General features: G+C 48.1%; 3 protein-coding genes across 6 annotated transcripts in view; 1 reads left to right on the plus strand and 2 right to left on the minus strand.

The window, feature by feature from the left end:
• The window catches only part of RPL27 (ribosomal protein L27), a 62,154-nt gene that overhangs the window by 25,529 nt on the left and 17,984 nt on the right, over nucleotides 1-18,641 (plus strand). The gene's annotated exons all lie outside the window — the stretch shown is intronic.
• On the minus strand, nucleotides 485-9,307 carry LOC309851258 (alanyl-tRNA editing protein Aarsd1). Its single transcript, XM_082706273.1, has 12 exons — nucleotides 9,188-9,307; nucleotides 8,922-9,053; nucleotides 6,758-6,917; nucleotides 5,839-5,896; nucleotides 5,271-5,427; nucleotides 5,062-5,178; nucleotides 4,713-4,843; nucleotides 4,266-4,332; nucleotides 3,983-4,074; nucleotides 3,474-3,528; nucleotides 2,175-2,269; nucleotides 485-731 (listed from the first exon to the last, which is right to left on the minus strand). Exons 1-12 carry the CDS (start codon nucleotides 9,224-9,226, stop codon nucleotides 596-598), a joined length of 1,239 nt encoding a protein of 412 aa, XP_082562399.1. The 5' UTR covers nucleotides 9,227-9,307; the 3' UTR covers nucleotides 485-595.
• On the minus strand, nucleotides 5,341-18,469 carry PTGES3L (prostaglandin E synthase 3 like). Of its 4 annotated transcripts, XM_082706304.1 has the most exons (12): nucleotides 18,190-18,469; nucleotides 17,711-17,824; nucleotides 17,538-17,604; nucleotides 17,333-17,431; nucleotides 15,358-15,447; nucleotides 14,560-14,613; nucleotides 14,022-14,049; nucleotides 9,188-9,326; nucleotides 8,922-9,053; nucleotides 6,758-6,917; nucleotides 5,839-5,896; nucleotides 5,341-5,427 (listed from the first exon to the last, which is right to left on the minus strand). In XM_082706304.1, exons 1-8 carry the CDS (start codon nucleotides 18,195-18,197, stop codon nucleotides 9,307-9,309), a joined length of 480 nt encoding a protein of 159 aa, XP_082562430.1. In that variant the 5' UTR covers nucleotides 18,198-18,469; the 3' UTR covers nucleotides 5,341-5,427; nucleotides 5,839-5,896; nucleotides 6,758-6,917; nucleotides 8,922-9,053; nucleotides 9,188-9,306. The 4 variants fall into 4 exon arrangements, with proteins under 4 accessions (XP_082562430.1, XP_082562431.1, XP_082562433.1 ...); XM_082706305.1 differs by lacking the exons at nucleotides 5,341-5,427; nucleotides 5,839-5,896; nucleotides 6,758-6,917; nucleotides 8,922-9,053; nucleotides 9,188-9,326 and adding an exon at nucleotides 13,521-13,722; XM_082706307.1 differs by lacking the exons at nucleotides 5,341-5,427; nucleotides 5,839-5,896; nucleotides 6,758-6,917; ... (1 more) ...; nucleotides 9,188-9,326; nucleotides 15,358-15,447 and adding an exon at nucleotides 13,521-13,722.

The raw sequence follows: 18,641 nt of genomic DNA on the forward strand, positions 1-18,641 counted from the left end.
CTAGAACTACTTTGTCTCCCTCTGATCATTACAGGCCGTTCTCACGATGATTCTAAAGGTGCACTGGTCTGACACCAGCTCTCTTTAGGTTGGTCTTCCACACCTCTATCCGTCCCTTCTCCGCCGCAGTAGCAGGCATGGAGCCTCCTTCTCCTGTATTTCTAGGGCCTCTTGACCTATTTGCAAAGTCACTGATGCTTCTTAGTTCTCAAGCACAGGACTAGGAAAATACGGACAACAAAACAAGGAGATCTGAATGAACTGAAGCTCTCGGTCGAGCCTCCAGACTGGCTGGCCCTCCCCTTAGGTGGTTACGTTTCCACAGGAAGAAAAGTTGCAGCTGCTTCAGAGAAATCAGTACCCTTCATCCCCGTAATGCTCCCTGGAGGTTATGCCTAACAGGGGCCCAATGAGAAAGCTGCTTATTTACAGATACTTACTTACAGCATACACACCGCACAGAATACTACATACACCAGTCATGTGCATGTGGTACCATGACTATTTCAAGTCAAACTATTTTATTGTCCAAGAGACTCTTTCTGTGGTCACAGGAGGCCCGTTCTCAATGGCAGGAGCCCCAGGGACCAAGTCCTCACTCCTCCGCGCTCTGAGTACTGATATAGTCCTGGAGGAGGGCCTGCACCTCTCCCCGCCGGCTCATCCTGGTGGCCTTGCCCTGGAAGCGGCCTTTCTTCCCAGCTCCTTTGCCCTCCAGAACCTCAGCCACCCTGGGGAGTAGAGACACAGTCAGGGAGGACGTCTTTGAGGGAAAAGCCACAGAAAAACCAAAGGCAGCCCCAAGTCTTTCCCCCAGGGCCGAGGAGAGGGAAAGGAAGAGCAGACACTTCTAGAAATCCTTCTTAAAAACACCTGCATGTGTGCACAGATACAGAAGTACGATGTTTACTGTTTAAGAGTAACTGGGGGAACAAAAAATGAACTAGTACTTATTCCAGGTATTATAAAAAAAACACAATGGAAGTATCTAGAAACGGGTGTGGGGGCGTGCTACATTAATTACAGGAACCTCCAGAGAGCAAGGTGAGTGTCCACCAGAGGTAAGGGGCTGCAGACACAAACGCAGCAGTGCAGCAGCTGGGGGTGTGGAGAAGGGGGGACTGCAGCAGTGGCCGAGCCTGTCCTGTCTAAAGAGAGTGCCACCACCCCCTTCCTTGCAGCTACTGCCATGCGGGGATGCAGGCCCAGTGTCGCCAGAGTGGGCCTTTTTGTCTTTTCTGAGAAAAACTAGAACTCTGTATTTTTATATACAAATCCAATTTAAAAATGAAATAATTGATTTTGAAAATTTAAAATAGTACTCAGGCCAAACCAGTCTACAGGCCACATCTGGCTGCCTTTCAGGGACCCATGCTTTAAATTCGGACATTTTCCTGGGGTGCTCAGGTGGCTCAGTTGGTTAAGCAACTGCCTTCGGCTCAGGTCATGATCTCTGGGTCCTGGGATCGAGCCCATGCCAGGGTCCCTGCTTCTCCCTCTCCCTTTGCTCCTCTCTTCCTTGCCCATCTTCTACTTTTCTCTCAAGTAAAATCTTATAAATAAATAGGGAGAGAGACATACATTCTTATGTTCTCCTTTGAACATATATTCACCATAGCCAATTGGGACTTGGAAAACCCTCAACACCAGAAAGAGTGTCGGGCACACCTCTGTAACTAATTTAAAGTAAACAAACAACAGTACAAAGGTACAGAAATCCAGCAAAGTTCTAATTTTTCCACAACAACTAGATCAATGCCTATTTTTATTTCATCTTAAAACCCTAATTTTGGGGCACTGGGTTGGCTCAGTGGGTTAAGCCTCTGCCTTCAGCTCAGGTCATGATCTCAGGGTCCTGGATCGAGCCCCGCTCAGCACGGAGCCTGTTTCCCCCCGCCCCCCTCTGCCTGCCTCTCTGCCTACTTGTGCTCTCTACCTCTTTGTCAAAAAAATAAATAAAATCTTAAAAAGTCCCAAGTCTGAGTCTTAGTTCTGCCACACAGGACATGCTGTCCCTTACCTGCAAAATTAGGAATGACGGCAGGGGCACTTATTCCCACTCGGCCCACCTCCCATGCCCATGATGTGAATCAAAATGCAATCACAGGGATGATGGTCCTTTCCATCGGGCAAAGGCCACCCCTACTGGTCAGTGCAGGCAGTCCACAGATTACCTGGGGCCCAGCGTCTCCACGGCCTCGGCCGGCCCTGCCAGTAAGAAGAGCCCAGCACCTTTCTCATCGCCCACAGTTAAGAACAGAAGGGTCTCCTACGAGGTAAGATAAGGAGATAAGCCTTGATACCTAAGAAAGTGGGGTCAATCCCCCTAAACCCTGCCCTCTCCTCAGTCAAGATCAAATTTTTGCCCCTGAACTATGAGGGATGTTCTGATGAGTGATGATGCAGCCCCTGTACTCTGGCCCACTAGGGCCAAGAAACTTCAAGAACGACTATGGGAACTTGGATTAAACATCAAGAAGTTGGGGGAGGCAGAAGGCTGCTGACCATGGCCAGGTGCTAAGTGCCTTTTGTGACCTGACTCCCACCTACCCTTGCAACCTGGCCACTGCCTTCCCCCATGCACCCCGTGCCTGCCACTGACTAAAGCTCCCTATCTCCCTCTGCCTGGCAGACTTTGCTCCCGTCTGTCCGAGGACCACTAGGTAGTCCTCCAGCCCCCTGCCCTGGGGCCTCCCCACTCTTTCAGGTGACCTGCTCCTCCACCCCTAGTACTGACCACCCTCAGTATGTGGACATACACGTTTGCCTCCCAGATTCCAGGGTGAGCTCCCTGAGAATCAGTACACTCTACACGGAATTACGAAAAAAAACATACACTGAGAGAGAGACTGGGAGGGGCGCCTGGGTGACTCAGTGGGCTAAGCAGCTGACTTCAGCTCAGTTCATGATCTCGGGGTTGTGGGATCGACCCACACATTGGGCTCTCTGCTCAGTGGGGAGTCTGTACCCCACCCCCCTGCCTTCCTCTCTGCCTACTTGTGATCTCTGTCAAATAAATAAATAAAATCTTAAAAAAAAAAAAAAAAGAGAGAGAGAGAGAGACTGGGAAATCACGAAGTTGTGACTATCAGGATGGACAGGGGCCCTTGAAGCCAGAGGCAAAGGAAAGTGGAAAGGAACGGCCCTCAAAGGGCCTCACCAGCCCCATTACTTCTAAAACCAGGCCTTGGACACACGTCGATCTGTGTGGCTTGGAAGAGTTCCAGCTCTGGTAAGAGAAACTCAGAAGCTGTTAACTGTCGTAGCCCCAGAAAGGTCAATATCCTAGATCCAACTCAGCACCTAAAACAGAGCTTGGCTTTAGCTAGTGCTAAAAAGAACAACAACAACAAAAACTAGAACCAGATGAACTTCTATTCCCTGCCCTTATGTGTTCATGTGAAGGACTTAAACTAATGTCCCTCACTTCAGTCTCCACTAAGGACAGACAGAGAATCTCACGCTCCTCTTACCTCTGACCCAATCTCATTGGCGATGATATTCATGAACTCAGAATCACCCTCCTTCCTACAACAAAGGACACAGACATGACAGCCGGAGCGGGAACTGGGAAATCGCACGGAGCCCTGTTCCTCCTCACGAGGCTGGCCTTACTGCTGTCTGTGCAAAGTCCCAGACTCCCTTAGCAAGGACTGAGAGTGCGGCTGACGGCCAGCAACAAGGCCTTCTCAGCATTTCACAGATTGCCTTGCACTCGTGTGTGCCTCTCTCAAACCAGATCACCCAGGGAAGGAGAGAGCTGGTAGACGGTGAAGGGGGTGAGGGAACCTGGTGGTGAAAGTTACAGTCACAGCATTGCTGGGAAGATGCTCTTATTGAACCCAGGACGTCTGGAGGATAAAGGTATACTGGAAGGTAATGCATCTCCTAGGTTCTGCTCAGTCTGGAGAAATCAGCGGGCAACCCGCCTCCCATGATGCACAGCACACAGAGCCCAGCGCTCCCACGCCTCGTCTCTCACCTGTGTAATGTGACCACACTGCCCCAGTCTGGGCTGTTCCGGAGACTGTGGGCCACGTGCACGGCCAGGTCTCTAAGCAGATTCAGGTTGTTCTGAAATGGACGCCATCACTCAGCGGATAGAAGGATTAACAAGCAGGAGTTCATCACATCTTCCCGCCACTTGGCTCTCGCCTCCCTCCCGCTCTGCTGAACCCCACAGCTGGGTGGGCCTAGGGCTCAGGCCTGGGGAGTCTACTCCAGGCATAGCCGCTGCCCTCTGCACCCTCTGAGGAGTAAGTCACCTTTTGCAAGAGCTTAGTTGAGTTCTGTAGCTTCTTCACAGCTTCCACGTGATCCTCTGCTCCACACCTGCAAGGGAAAGGCGCCTGGTCACCCGCCCAGCTTTCCAAAAGACTTGTGGTGCAAGGCGTAAATCCATGAGGCCCTTCTTGACAGTGCACCTCCCTCCAGATGGGGACCCAGGGACGTTCCTAAGCAACTGAGAAAGAAGATATAAAGGAACAAGCCATGTTGTGTGGATCTGACTCTCTGTCCCAAGTGCTTGATCACTTATGACTGCATCTCACCCCACTGTGATTAGAGATTGTGGTCTTCCCGACCCGTAGGAGAGCTGAGCTTGGGGCATGCAGGACCTCAGACATGGGGACAGGGCAGGGGCAAGGAGCAGGAGGCAGTGGCAGGGACAGGGGCAGCGAGCCAAGGCAGGGGGCAAGGGGCAGGGATCGTACTTCAGCAGCGCAGTCAGTGCTTTTTCACTTCCATGGCTTCTTTCCATCCACTTCAGCACCCGGTTCCCGGCCAGAAACGCCAGGTTGGTCTTGTTCTTTTTCCCTTTCTCGGTGCCCAGAATTTTAATGACCTACATGAGGCAAGGGTGGGAGCACACGCACATGCACGAACTGCAGTGGGAGTGAGACCTGAGGGTAGGAGCTCCCTACACCTGCCCCCAGTTCAGAAGCAAGAAAGGAGTGACTTCACCGAAGCCTCCTCCACTGTCCCCCTCGATCACTCCCAACTAGTCGTGATCCCCACTTCCCTAACACTCTCCCTCCCACTCAGGAGCCCTTCTTCACCTACCTGAAGGTCACTGAGATTGCTAACATGGGTCCCACAGCACATGTTGGCATCAACACTCTCGATGGTAACAACTCGAACGGGTCCCGCATGATCGTCCGGCAAACCCCGGCCCCTCACCTGGAACACGGAGGGAGAAGGGGCATCTGACTTCTGAGGAGGGGCCCTCGGAGGGCCGTTCTACAGACGCTGTCCGATCGGCTCTCCCTCACCTGTTCCACCTCCGGGTCATCCAGGCTCAGCTCTCGCACGTTCACAGGCAGCCGGGCCCTGATTTTCTCATTGACGCTCTGCTCGATGGCAGCCACCTGCTCCGCAGTCACAGAGGGGCTGTCCAGTTCAATCACACTCCGGGCTCGCCCTAACTCCCTGCCAGAAAAAGTGGGTGGTCACCGGATGCTGAGGACGACCACAATAACATAAGACGGTTTCCAGAGAAGGTCTGTATAGATTATCTTATTTAATGCTCATAAGAACCCGCAAGGTAGAGACTGTCAATTCCTTTTCACAGGTGAGGGTTAAGAAGGAATGTGAGCAAGATCGTGTAGCCAAAATTCACCCCCTAGGACTCTGGGCTCCCAATTCCACGTCCTTTCCTTCCCCCATCCAAGCGTGTCCCCCGAGACACACAAGGACACCCGCTACCCTACGTAAGGGGAAGAGGTGAACATGGCAGATTGTGAACACTACATGTTCTTTTCTCCCCCTAACCCATTACTGGGAAAGGAGCTGGCAGCTGGGGACCTGTGACCTATGGTTAGTCTTCTGCCCCCTGCTCACCATGATGTGGTCTTCAACCCAAAGAGATGGTCAGCAACGGCTGTGATGAGATGCTGCCCTGAGCAGAAAGAGCGAGAGACATGAACAGTGAACTGAGTAGCCGGCCACATATCCCCACGATATCATCACAGACACTCCTGGCTGAAGAACTGCCGAGCACTGGCTCATACTCTTGACAGATATTTCACTGAAAATCCTCATGAGGGGACACCTGGCTGGCTCAGTCACTTAAGCATCCGACTCTTGATCTCTGCTATGGTCATGATCTCGAGGTTATGGGATCGAGCCCCACACCAGGCTCCACTGTACATGGAGTCTGCTTAAGATTCTTTTCTCTCGGGCGCCTGGGTGGCTCAGTGGTTAAGCCGCTGCCTTCGGCTCAGGTCATGATCTCAGGGTCCCGGGATCAAGTCCCGCATCGGGCTCTCTGCTCAGCAGGGAGCCTGCTTCCCTCTCTCTCTCTGCCTGCCTCTCTGTCTACTGTGATCTCTCTCTGTCAAATAAATAAATAAAATCTTTAAAAAAAAAAAAAAAGATTCTTTTCTCTCTCCCTCCTGTACAATCTCTAAAAATACTTAACAAATGAATAAATAAATATGAAAATCCTCATGATGAGGCACCAGGGTGGCTCAGTCTGCTAAGGGTCTGCTTCAGGTCATGATCCCAGGATCCTGGGATCGTGACCCGCACTGGGCTCCCTGCTCGGCGGGGAGCCTGCTTCTCCCTCTGCCCGCTGCTCTCCCTGCCCCTGTTCATGTTGTTTTTATACCACTTATCATATCCTGCCTGAATGGGAGCTGATTCTGAGTGTCTGTCCTTTACAAAAGGTTACCTCCTAGAGAACCCAAATCAAATCTCAATCATCACGGCATCCCCACGCATGGCAACCGGCCCTCCTGCCCCACGCCGCCCCACCTACCCGAATGCTGCTGCATGTGGTCAAACCTCCGCTCCCAGTCCACCCGGACCTGGACCTCAGTCCCGGGAGCCAGTGGTGTCTGTGTGAAATGATCAGCCTGGGCCCCCCGGCGGGTCACTCGCAGCACAGAGACGTCATTGATTGTACCGCGGTCATCAGGCTGGGGAAAGACATAAAGCTAATCAGTGGCGGGAGGCAGAGCTCACCTTAACTCCTGGATACAAACACCCTCTAGGGAAAGTGTGCGAGAGAAACACTCCCGGAATTTGAGATTCCCTAAAGGAGAAGAGGCAATGGCAAGTGAAGTGGTCCACTTTGTTCCATGAGAGACTCTGTTCTCTTTACCCTGAACACCCATACATATTGTTCTTCAGAACAAAGTAACAGAATTGAAACAAAAATTATTAACTACAGCAATGAAGATTTTAGTAAAATCCGAAGAATCTTAATCATCACTCTCACGCCTTAATTTAGATTCTTATTATTCAATAGTTTCTAAAATGGTTTGAATTTTCCTCCCTCCTTCCACTCCATCCTTGGCACTACTAATAGAGTCAAAACCATTCACTCATTTCAGGGACACCTGGCTGGCTCAGTCAGTGGAACCCGTGCCTCTTGATCTTGGGGTCTGAGTTTGAGCCCCATGCGGCACATAGAGTTTACTTTAAAAAAAAAAAAAAAAAAAAAAAAGTCATTCATTTTAAAAAAAGAAAAAAAGGTATCTAGTGCCAACTGTTTACAACACACTGCTACCAAGAATACAATGTAAACCAGACCAGGCCCCTCATGGAACTTCAGAGTCTAGAGAACAGACATACACCCAGGTCATTGCAATATGATCCACGACAAGTCACAGTGTAAAAAGAACACTGTTCTAGAGCTCAGAGGAAAGAGACCTAATAGTCTCAAGGAACTAGGGAAGACTTCCTGAAAGAAATGATGTATAAGGTGAGTCCTCCTGTAGTTGCCTGAGGTCACAGGTCTTTCTTCAGGCAGAAAATCCCTATAATAATGATAACACCCATGTGACATCAGAACTTTCTTTCAAGTTTACTAAACATGTTCTCTTGTGTGATTTCTTTGCATAAGTACCTCCATGGCTCACCAGAGCTTCTTCTTTTTTTTTTTTTTTAAGAATTATTCTTTTTTATTTGAGAGAGCAAGAGCAGGAGTAGGAGAGGCAGAGGCAGAGAGAATCTCAGACCCTGTGCTGAGTGCAGAGCCCAACGCAGGGCTTGAACCCACGACATTGAGATTATGACCTGAGCCAAAACCAAGAGTCGAATGCTTAACGGACTGTGCCACCCAGGCGCCCCTCACCACAGCTTCTCGAATGAAGTCCACACACCTTAACACATCCTTCAAGTCCCTCTGAACTGGCTCCAATTTACCTTCCCACGGTCATCTCCAGCTTGCCATCAATACACACCACAGGATCCAACTACACTCAACGACGCAGTTAGCTACACATGTCAGATTCCTTCAGGCTTCCTTGCCTTTGTCTGTGTTGTTATCCCTGCTGGAAAAGCCTCTTCCATAATGCCCACCTTTTTGCTGCTATTACCCCCCTTTCCAGGGTTCACACTGGACCTTGTTCCTACGCCATCACAGCACCGATAAACCCATCGTCTGCTGTGCTCCCTTGGGGGAATCTTTTCCAGTCCCTGGCACATATTCTAAGCTAATGCCTAGTTCCTTTGCACTTGCTATTCTTGCTGCCTGGATATACTTGCCCCTTCCCCACCAGCCCGATTAGGTAACTGCAATGGCTTACCCCCTCACTTCACTTTGGTCTATGCAATAACTTGCCCACTATCTAGGAGAACATCCCAGCACTGTCTTTCCCTCAAACTTTAATTTTCTTTATAGCACTTACTATACCGGGCATTCTATTTTATTTACCACTTCGTCTGTCTTCTCTGATAAGTTTTCTACATATGTACAGATGCTACCTTGTTCACGCCTTATCCTTAGTCCCTGAAATAAGCACACAGCATACGTTACAGCCCAACAAATATCTGTTGGGTGAACAAATGACCGGAACTGAACTAACTTCGATCTGCATCAAGGCTGGGGGAGAAGGGCAGGAGGGCGTTTCCCACCTGAGCAGAAAGGAATGAGGGGCTTCCTGGGAGGGGATCGCGGTGAGGCGCGGGGCTGGTACCTGTCCCCCGCCCTCGGGGAAGAGCAGCGTGTCTTCCAGCACCACATGGAAGCCATTCAACACCTCCTTCTTGCCGTTGCTTCCTTCAGTCTGCAGCTCGGCGGGGCTGCAGGAGACCACGGTGGTGGTGAACTGCGCATAGACGGACAGAAAATAAGCCCGACCCCAGCCCTCAGGCTACCGGAACTGAGTCTCCCTCAGCACCCTGCTCCACGTGGCACCCTCCTCCCGCACCGCCCCACGCGCCCTCGCCCAGCCAGCCGTACCTCGCGGGCGTAGCTGTCCCGCTGACACCGGAACGCCATCGCCACCGTCTCCCGGGGACGCGGGAAGTTGCACACACTGGAACGCCGTCTGGCCGACGGAGAGCCGCGTGGGACAATCTTCACTGCTTTCGCGTCTCTTCTGCGCAGAATCAAGAGGGCATAGGACGGGGGTGTGGCTTGGACAAATTTACTGCAAATGCGATTTGAGCTTTGCGATTTGCAAGAATTCTGGGGTGCCTACCAACGGTGCGAAGACTTTGGTAAGGACCAGAAGACAAAATAAAACAAAACTACACGCGGCCTGAACTTGTCAAAGCATTCAGTTTAGCCCCGCGCATTCTCGGCTGGATGGTACCGATTTGGATAGACGGCAGGGCTGCCCAATGGAAATTAGTGCAAGCCCCATATGCTAACGTTGTATTGAAAGCAGCAGATCCAGAATATTATGTCAATGTGTAATAACGAAGGCAAAAATGAGTGAGATTTTTTCCGCACAAAGTTTTCGAAAGCTGATGTGTATTTTGCACTTAAAGCACATCTCCGCGTGCAGTGGCCACATCTCAGTGGCTCAATAATCACATGCACTGGGGTGCCTGGGTGGCTCAGTGGGTTAAGGCCTCTGCCTTCGGCTCGGGTCCCGGGATCGAGCCCCGCATCAGGCTCTCTGCTCAGTGGGAAGCCTGCTTCCTCCTCTCTCTCTACTTGTGATTTCTGTCTGTCAAATAAATCTTTAAAAAAAAAAAATAATAATAATAATAATCACATGCACTCAGTAACTACAGGTCGCTAGTGCTACCTAAATGGAGAGTGTAGATAAGCAAGGTTAACGCAAGTTACACACTGTAATCAGTACCTTAAAACGTTAAACGGATTAGATATTAAAATTAACTTCCTGCTCTCTTGAATCAGCTAATAATAAAGTCTGAAGACTCCAGGTGTTTCAAAATGTAGGACTTTGGGGATTTTAGGTAATAATGCTGGGCATACCCCATCTGTTATGTAACACACTCGAGCAAACATCATGTCATCAAACACATTTATGCTGAGAAATAAATGCACTACACAAAATAAACAAATACTATAAGTAGCACGTCTTTTTAGGTTAGGTTTTGCTGCCAAATGAATTTTGCTGTCAGTTGTTTTTTCTTTTTAAGTGGGTTTTCAGAACTTTTTGGTTTTCAGAACTGTGGGTAAGAGGAGGGACACATGCTTTACAAGCTCAAGTCCCAATTCTGCCACTTATTATGACCTGTTCAATCACCTATGAAGAAAAGACCTAATTATAAGGTTGATTTGTGGTTCAAAAATTTTTAATGAGATAATATATAAACTTAGTAAATTGTAAAGCATGATACAAATATAACTTATCAGATTTTTTTAATGTCAACAGTAAAATGGGCAAACATATAGACAGAGCTCCTTAAAAGAAATACCAATTACTAATAAAAATAAAAATGAACACCTTATAATTAATAAAAGTACATTAAATCAGGTATACCTTTTTACCTTCACAAATATCTAAAAGGTTTTGGAGAATACTGCACTTGGTTGGTGGGAGCAGGAAGCTGTTCAATTTCATCTAAGAGCAACTTGGCAACAGCTATCAAAATGTTTAAATGTACCTACTCGTGGGCGCCTGGGTGACTCAGTGGGTTAAAGCCTCTGCCTTTGGCTAAAGTCATGATCTCAGGGTCCTGGGTGTAAGGACCTATTTTGTATTTTTATATTTTAGCCAGAGGCTTCCATTGAGCTTAAACAATAACATTGTTGGTTTTTTTTTTTTTAAGATTTTATTTATTTATTTGACAGATGGAAATCACAAGTAGGCAGAGAGGCAGGCAGAGAGAGAGGAGGGAACAGGCTCCCTGCTGAGCAGAGGCTCGATTCCAGGACCCTGGGATCACAACCCAAGCAGAAGGCAGAGGCTTTAACCCACTGTGCCACTCAGGCGCCCCCAATAACATTGTTTTTTAACCCTTAAACTGTCCCTGCTCCCCTTTCCCCAAGGGACTTACTTAAAAACAAGTCCCGGAAACCAGCCTCAGGTAACAAAGCTCAAATACAAAGGTGGGTCAGGCCAGATGGAGACATTCAATCAGTTGGGGACGCATACTGTCTCCTAGCTATCAAGGTGATGGGCTAGTTTCTATGGCTACTGTGGGGTTAATTGCAATTCAATTAGCCACCTGTGTGTGGCCAGGCCCAACCACATGGCCTTTGCTCTATAAAAGTTAGTCTGGAAAGCAGGGAGGAGTCGTCCTCTCTGTAAGGGGCGCCCCGACCTGTCTGATCCTTGATGTTTGGCGCGAAATAAAGCTTTGCTTGACCTTCGCTTTGTATCAGTCTAGCTCCTTTAATCACGGACCCATTATTGGGGCATAACACTGGCCCTGCATTGGGCTCTCTGCTCAGCAGAGAGCCTGCTTCCCCCTCTCTCTCTGCCTGCCTCTCTGCCTACTTGTGATCTCTGTCTGTCAAATAAATAAATAAATAAAATATTTTTAGAAATAAATAAATAAATGTAACTACTCTTTGACCTGGCAATTCCACTTCTAGAAATCTACTTTACAGATATTCTTTCCAGATATGTAAAGATATATATTTTCAAACGTTCATTACAGCATTGTTTGAAAACTGAAAAAGACCAACAACAACTTAAATGTCCCTCAATAAGGAATCAGCTAAATTATGGACAATATACTCAATTGAATACCATGTAGCCCTGAAAAAGAGGGAGATCTGTATATATTAATTTAGAAAGAGTCCCAATATATATTAAGTACAAAAAGCAGGGCTCAAGATGTGCATATTATGATTCTAATTATGTAGACACACTGCTTTGGCTTATATGTCTATTGCCTATATGGCTCAGTCAGTTAAGCCTCTGCCTTCAGCTCAGGTCATTGTCTCTGGGTCCTGGGATCGAGCCCTGCATAGGGCTCTCTGCTCAGCTGGGAGCCTGCTCCCCCTCCCCTTTCTGCCTGCCTCTCTGCCTACTTGTGATCTTTCTCTGTCAAATAAATAAAATCTTAAAAAAAATAAAACAAAATAATTAGATACTTTTAACACTGGTTACAGTGAGACACCTGGGTGCCTCATTTGGTTAGGCGTCTGCCTTTGGCTCAGGTCATGATCCCAAAATCCTGGGATGTAGCCCCACGTTGCGGGGGTGGGAGGGGGAGGATCCTTGCTCAGCAGGGAGTCTGCTTGTCCCTCTCCCCCTGCCCTGCTTGTGCTCTCTTTCAGTCTCTCTCTCAAATAAATAAAATCTTAAAAAAAAAAAAAAAAAGTGGCTACCCCTATTGAGGGAATACAAATTCTACTTTAAATTTTATACCCTTCAGGGCACCCAGGCTCTAAAGTGGAAGGCTCAGTAGGTTGGCCTGAGTCGGTTCCACTTGGGTCATGAGCTTGGGGTCCTGAGATTGAGTCCCATGTTGGGCTCCCTGCTCAGGAGGGAATCTGCCTCTTCCTCTCCCTCTGCCCCTCCATTCCATTCATGTGAGCTCTCTGGCTCTCTCTCTCTCAAATAAATAAATAAAATCACTTTAAAAATCTTGGGACGCCTGGGTGGCTCAGTTGGTTAAGCAGCTGCCTTCGGCTCAGGTCATGATCCCAGCGTCCTGGGATGAGTCCCACATCGGGCTCCTTGCTCGGCAGGGAGCCTGCTTCTCCCTCTGCCTCTGCCTGCCAGTGCTTGCTCTCTCCCCCTCTCTCTCTGATAAATAAATAAAATCTTTAAAAAAAATTAAAAAATAAAAATCTTTAATAAATTTTATACTCTTCTATACTATTTCAATTATTAAACTATGTCTATATCTTAGCAATATAAACCCTATAAAGTTCAATTTTTTTAAAGAAATCTTAGTACTTTACCATGAGTTCAAGGGCAAAGGCTGGGTATGGCATTTTTTTAAGTACACGTTATACACTCAAAAAATGTTTATGGATGAATGAGGTAGCTGATGAACAGAAGAGTAGGCAAATATAGGCATTAACTAATGTAACAATTAGCTTTGAAAGTATAAAGAATTTCTAGAGTATGCAGAAAGCTGAGGTGGGTTTCTGGCTAGTTCTAGGGGTGGCAATAGGTACATGGTTCTAGGGGTAGCAATATAGCAAAGGCTGGTTACGTTCTGAGAAACAGGAGCACTGACCTGGGCATGGGAGAGTTCCCCAGTTTGGCTACAAGCCTGCTCCCAACATCTTTCTGCTTCCATCTCAACCAGGAGGACCAGGATCTGTGACACCCACCCCTCCCCTTGAGAGGAACAACAGAGGTAAAAGAGGTCTGCCTCCAGGTGGAACAAGTGCAAGAAGAAAAGAGACAGAGAACAGTTCTTACAGATTTATTACCATCTATCTGCTGCTTCTTTGGCTTTTGCTCTACCAAGTAAATACACATGCTCGAATACTCAACAGAGAACTGAGGACTGGTCTAAACACAAAGATGACAGGTAATTGGTAGAAAGTCAGGAGCCCCAACAGACTACTCCTCTCCTATCCTGCTATCTGATGCAGCCGTACTCAGGTGCCTAGGAAGAAGAAATAATACATGAAGAGAACCCTTAAAAAGAGCTTCCCAAAAGGGGTGCCTGGGTGGCTCGGTCGGTAAAGTGGCCGACTTGATTTCAGCTCAAGTCATGATCTCAGAGTCCTGGGATCGAGCCCCACATCAGGCTCTGGGCTCAGCAGGGAGTCTGTTGAAATTCTCTCTCCCTCTCCCTCTGCCCCTTCCCCTGCTCACTCATATGCATTCTCTGTCAAATAAATTTTTTAAAAAAGGAAGGCGCCCCAGCTTCCTTCCCAGCTCTGCCACAGAGAAGTTAATTACTTGTTGCATCAGCACTGTCAGAATCATCCTAGGGAAAGAAAAAAAAAAAGACAAAAGCACCTGTAGAATCTGCAAAGCACGAGCATTTGTGTTCATCAACTCTTCTCACTCCTTCCTGCTCTCCAAGTTTTCTTTTGTGATTTTCTAAATCACACAATGTCCTGGCAGGCTAACACGGAAGGGTTTATACTTTGGAAAATAAAATCAACCCCTGGTGTTCAGTAAATAGTGCTGTGTCAAGCATCATTTGGTTTCAGAATTCCAATTCATGCCACTGCTCCCGACAGCTGTAAAGACAGTCCAGGGGGCCAGGTTGGCTCTAGGATAGAGAAGCAAAAGGGAGACGGGAGGGTGGAGGGTCTTGCTTTGTTGGGGTTTTCTACAGCCTGGAGAACATTCAATTTCCTGTGTCAAATTCAGATTTGGCTGCCATGCACTGAGATCTACTGTGTGCTAGAGAACAGGACAAGAGCTTTCTAGTATCTCAATTTTTAGCACTAAAAGGAAACTGAAGGGTTGAGAGGCAGTCTTTACTTACATCCAGGTCATCCATGCCAGGGGGAGGTCTCTTGGTGTTGACCTTCTTCAAAAGCTAGTGGAAAGAGAAAAGCAATTACGAGAGAAAAGAAGGGCAGCGGGAGAGCAACCTGTATATTGATGGGCCGCAGGAGAATCTCCCAGTCAAAAAAACTGCCCCATCTTTACAGCCCCTAACACATCACCAGAACAAATTGGAGAAAATAGATCCCCTTTTCATTTATTTTTATTTTTATTTAACATTTTATTGTATTTTTTAAAGATTTTCTTTATTTATTTGACAGAGACCACAAGTAGGTGGGAGGCAAGCAGAGATTGGGGGAAGGGAAGCAGGCTCCCTGCTGAGCAGAGAGCCTAATGCTGGGCTCAATCCCAGGACCCAGGACCAGAGATCATGACCTGAGCTGAAGGCAGAGGCTTAACCCTCTGAGCCACTCAGGCGCCCCTAACATTTTATTTTTATGTAACACCTGATATGAGGCTCAAACTCACAATCCTGAGATCAAGAGCTGATATATGTTCCACCAACTGAACCAACCAGGCGCCCCGATCCCCTTTTTAAAAGGAAGTTGAGGGGTGCCTGGTAACTAGTGAGTGAACGCATATATGTGGTCTCACTAGTACTCCTTTGTCTCATCCTACTGAATAAACATTGCCCACAACATGTAAAGAATATGAGCACCAAAGAGGGGAGTTCATGTATGTCTGTCTAGCCCTGATGACCCTGATGACAGTCCTCCAGAGAAATGGGTCCAGGGAGACACAGAGAATGAGCAGGAGGGGCAGAAAACGGTATTACCTCTGCATAATGCTCCACCTGAGCCAGCTCCACCTCTTCATCCCCTTCCCAGTCCCTCCAGTTATCAAAGTCCACAGACAACCACACTGGCTGCAAGAGGAAAGTGCAGAGCGTCACTGGGGAAGCGCAGTGTCATTGGGGAAGCACAGAAGCGGGGGAAGAGCATAGCCGTGTGTACAGAGCATGCGAGCATGCGTGGGGCAAAGAAGGTCAAGGTGGGGCGCTGTCTTCCCAAAAGCGCCTCCTGGACTACTCTCTCTCTAGAATGCCGTCATCATCATCCACAAAGATTTGCCAGGAACCTACTAAGTCCCACGCACAAGGCCAGGCATTGTAGGGGACAGAAAAGCGTAGAAATTCCACCCTCCAGAAGCCGAGTGACTAAAGAGGTCAGTAATACATCTGGAAAGAGAACTGAGTCATAAAGTACCTAGGAGTCAACCAAGCAAGACCGACAAGATGCATTGCCTGGAGTCGGAAGAAAACCCTTGGAGACCTGTGTTCCAAGTTCCTACACTTAGATAGGAAGTTATTTCCTCATTAATTTAACAGCTACTTATTGAACACATACTATGTCCCAGACTCTGAGCTTGGCATCGGGATTATTCAAATTTTTTTATATATAGCCCCAGCCATCACGAAGGAAGTGGGGAAGGGAAATCTAAATAAATCATTATAATACGGTGTGGAAAGTGTGGTGGGCGCTTACACAGGGGATACTGTGGAAACCCAGACAGGAGCTATAGGAACCTAGGCTTCTTAGAGTAGCAGGGACTCAAAGGATGAGCCAGGGCTGGGTGGGCACAGGTACTGACTATGGAGACTCTCCAGGAAGAAGACCAGCTTGAGCAAAGGTAAATTAGTGAGAAATAGCCTGGTGTGTGGCCAAAGAGCTGCAGGCCATTTGCTACGGCTGAAATGTGAAGTTTAAGGCAACGGCTAATGGGATATAATGCTACAGAAGGGAAGAGTAGCCAGGTCATGAGCTTATATGTCATGCTATAGTGTTTGGATTTCAACCCAAAAATCAAATGCCTGAAAGAATTAGGGAACTAATGAAAAGGATTAAAGTGCCGTGGTGCGCATGCTCCGTTTAAAGCTCCATCTCAAGTCATTTGAGAATTTATTAAAAAAAAAATTTTTTTTTAAGATTGATTTATTTGACAGACAGAGATCACAAGTAGACAGAGAGGCAGGCAGAGAGAGGGAGAAACAGGCTCCCCGCTGAGCAGAGACCCCAATGTGGGGCTGGATCCCAGGACCCTGAGATCATGGCCTGAGTCAAAGTCAGAGACTTAACCCACTGAGCCACCCAGGTGCCCCTAGAATTTATTTATTTTTTTTAAGTAATCTCTGCACATGGGGCTTGAACTCACAGCCCTGAGATCAAGAGCCATGTGTTCTACCGACTGAGCCAGCTAGGCACCCCTGGCATTTGGGAATTTAGACCAGTGTGATCACAGTCTCTACTTTCTAAGAAAAGCTGATAATCTGGAGTTTTACATGAAATCTCCATATTTTTATAGGTCAGCAACTAATCAAAACTAAATGTCAATCACCAATCAACATAATTTGTAAATACTGTGAAGACTACGAAAACAAATCCGAGAGCCAGATCAGTCAGGAGATAGCCAGTTTTCAACTTTTAGCGGGGAAGTAGTCACTGGAGGGTCTTAGGTGGAAGAGTAACATGGTCAAACGGATGTTTTAGACCATGCTGGGAGCAATGCGAAGGATGGATTGAGGGTGGGGCTGAAAATATGCACTGAGCCTCACGCAATGATGGACGAGGCCTGAATTAGGAAAAGATCAAGTAAAAGACCAAGAACTATTTAGGAAGTCAAATAGGGCTTTTGAGTGATTGAATGTTGGTGGGAAAGGAGCCAAGGGTGATTCCCTGACTTATGTCCCCCGGTACAGAGATAGCACAGGAGAAAGAGCAGGCCATTCCCCACGCCATTCCCCACACACCTACCTTGATATCCTCTTTGGTGAGTCGGGGCCAGGCCACCTTTTCCTTCCATTTCCTCACAAAGCAAGTAATGGAGCGACCAGAGCGCTTATCCTGGGAGTCCTGCCAGATAGAGAGCCTCATTCATAGGATGTGAGGTTTAGAATGAATCTCCCAATTTTCCAGGCAGTCTTTCCAGCCAGACTTGACTGTCCCACCCCACAATTACCTTGGAGTTCACCTTAGCATAGAATTCAATCTCATTGTACAACTCCACTCCATCGGCATTCTTGCAGCTGAGGAGACAATGGAGCTGAGGAAATGCCGGTGGCTGAGCGTGGGGGCATCAGGTGAAGGGACAGGTTCCTGGAAACCAGGACCTTCAAAGAGGAGTGCCGTTACCTGAACACAATACGGTGGTCTTCGATGAGCACATGGACATCCGTGCTGTCCTCAACACAAAACTCCATGAACACGTACTTGGGCCTGTCGTACCACAGCGTCCGGGCATGCTGCCTGCAGAGGAGTTGCGGTGGGGCTTCATAGGAGTGGGAGAGGGAAGACTGAGGGCATTTGGGAAAGGCGGAAGGAAGGGAAAATTTAGGGACGTTTTATGCTATGGCCCTGTCATAGTGGAGCTAAATGAGACTTAAGGGGGTGATAGGGGAGTGATGGGAGTTGGGAGGGGGGGACGTGTGGAGTGAGGGTGAACCTGGGGAGAATCCAGACTGCCAGAGTTGTGAGGGAGAGGGTTATGGAGCACATTCCTAAGCCCCAAAATTACAGAGACCTGTAATATGGAGTTTCCATGGGACCTCGCAAGGACCAGAGCGCCCAGAAAATGTGGGACAAGGAATGTCCAAGGAAAAGTTAACACTCACCTTGCCATGGCGGCTCTCCGCTACCCAGTGGCGCTTGGACTCTGAGCCAGGGACAGCTATCTTTAGATCCTTGGGACGCCCCTAGCAGCTGGCTCTCCTTATATGGTCGGGGAAGGCTTTAGAGGAAGGGGGAACATGACCCTACAGCCAAGGGATCTGCACTCCGGAGAGACTCTGGAAGAGCATAATTCCGAGAGCCCTTAACATTGCTCAGGGTCTCCAGAAACGGACAGATTAGGAACAGACGACCCACCGGCGGGGAACCAGCACAAGGGCCACACTAGATATACACTGAATGACTTGTCCCTGATTTCATTCATCTGTTTCTCCAAAGCACAGTGCATTCAGCGTCTGATTCACAGTAGGAGCTCAATAAAAAAATTATTGGCCCGAATTAAATCCCCTGGGAAGGCCCGCCCCCCCGTGACGGAGAACTGTTTGACGTAGAGCCC

The sequence above is a fragment of the Mustela nivalis genome, assembly GCF_964662115.1.
Source record: "Mustela nivalis genome assembly, chromosome: 17".
In the NCBI taxonomy this organism is placed as follows: Eukaryota; Metazoa; Chordata; class Mammalia; order Carnivora; family Mustelidae; genus Mustela; species Mustela nivalis.

Bases quoted from the DNA above. Each gene is read 5' to 3' on its own strand.
- LOC309851258 (XM_082706273.1), bottom strand. From the start codon at position 9,226: ATGGCGTTCCGGTGTCAGCGGGACAGCTACGCCCGCGAG. The intron at 5,428-5,838 runs GTGAGCAGGGGG...TTTTTCTGGCAG, and splicing joins GGGTTGAAGACCACATCATG to GGAGTTAGGGCGAGCCCGGA. The intron at 732-2,174 runs GTAATCTGTGGA...TCTACTCCCCAG, and splicing joins GTGGAGACGCTGGGCCCCAG to GGTGGCTGAGGTTCTGGAGG.
- PTGES3L (XM_082706304.1), bottom strand. The intron at 17,432-17,537 runs GTAATTGTGGGG...TCTATCTGGCAG, and splicing joins ATGCTAAGGTGAACTCCAAG to GACTCCCAGGATAAGCGCTC. The intron at 9,327-14,021 runs GTAATTAACTTC...GATTCTGCGCAG, and splicing joins TGACAGTGCTGATGCAACAA to AAGAGACGCGAAAGCAGTGA.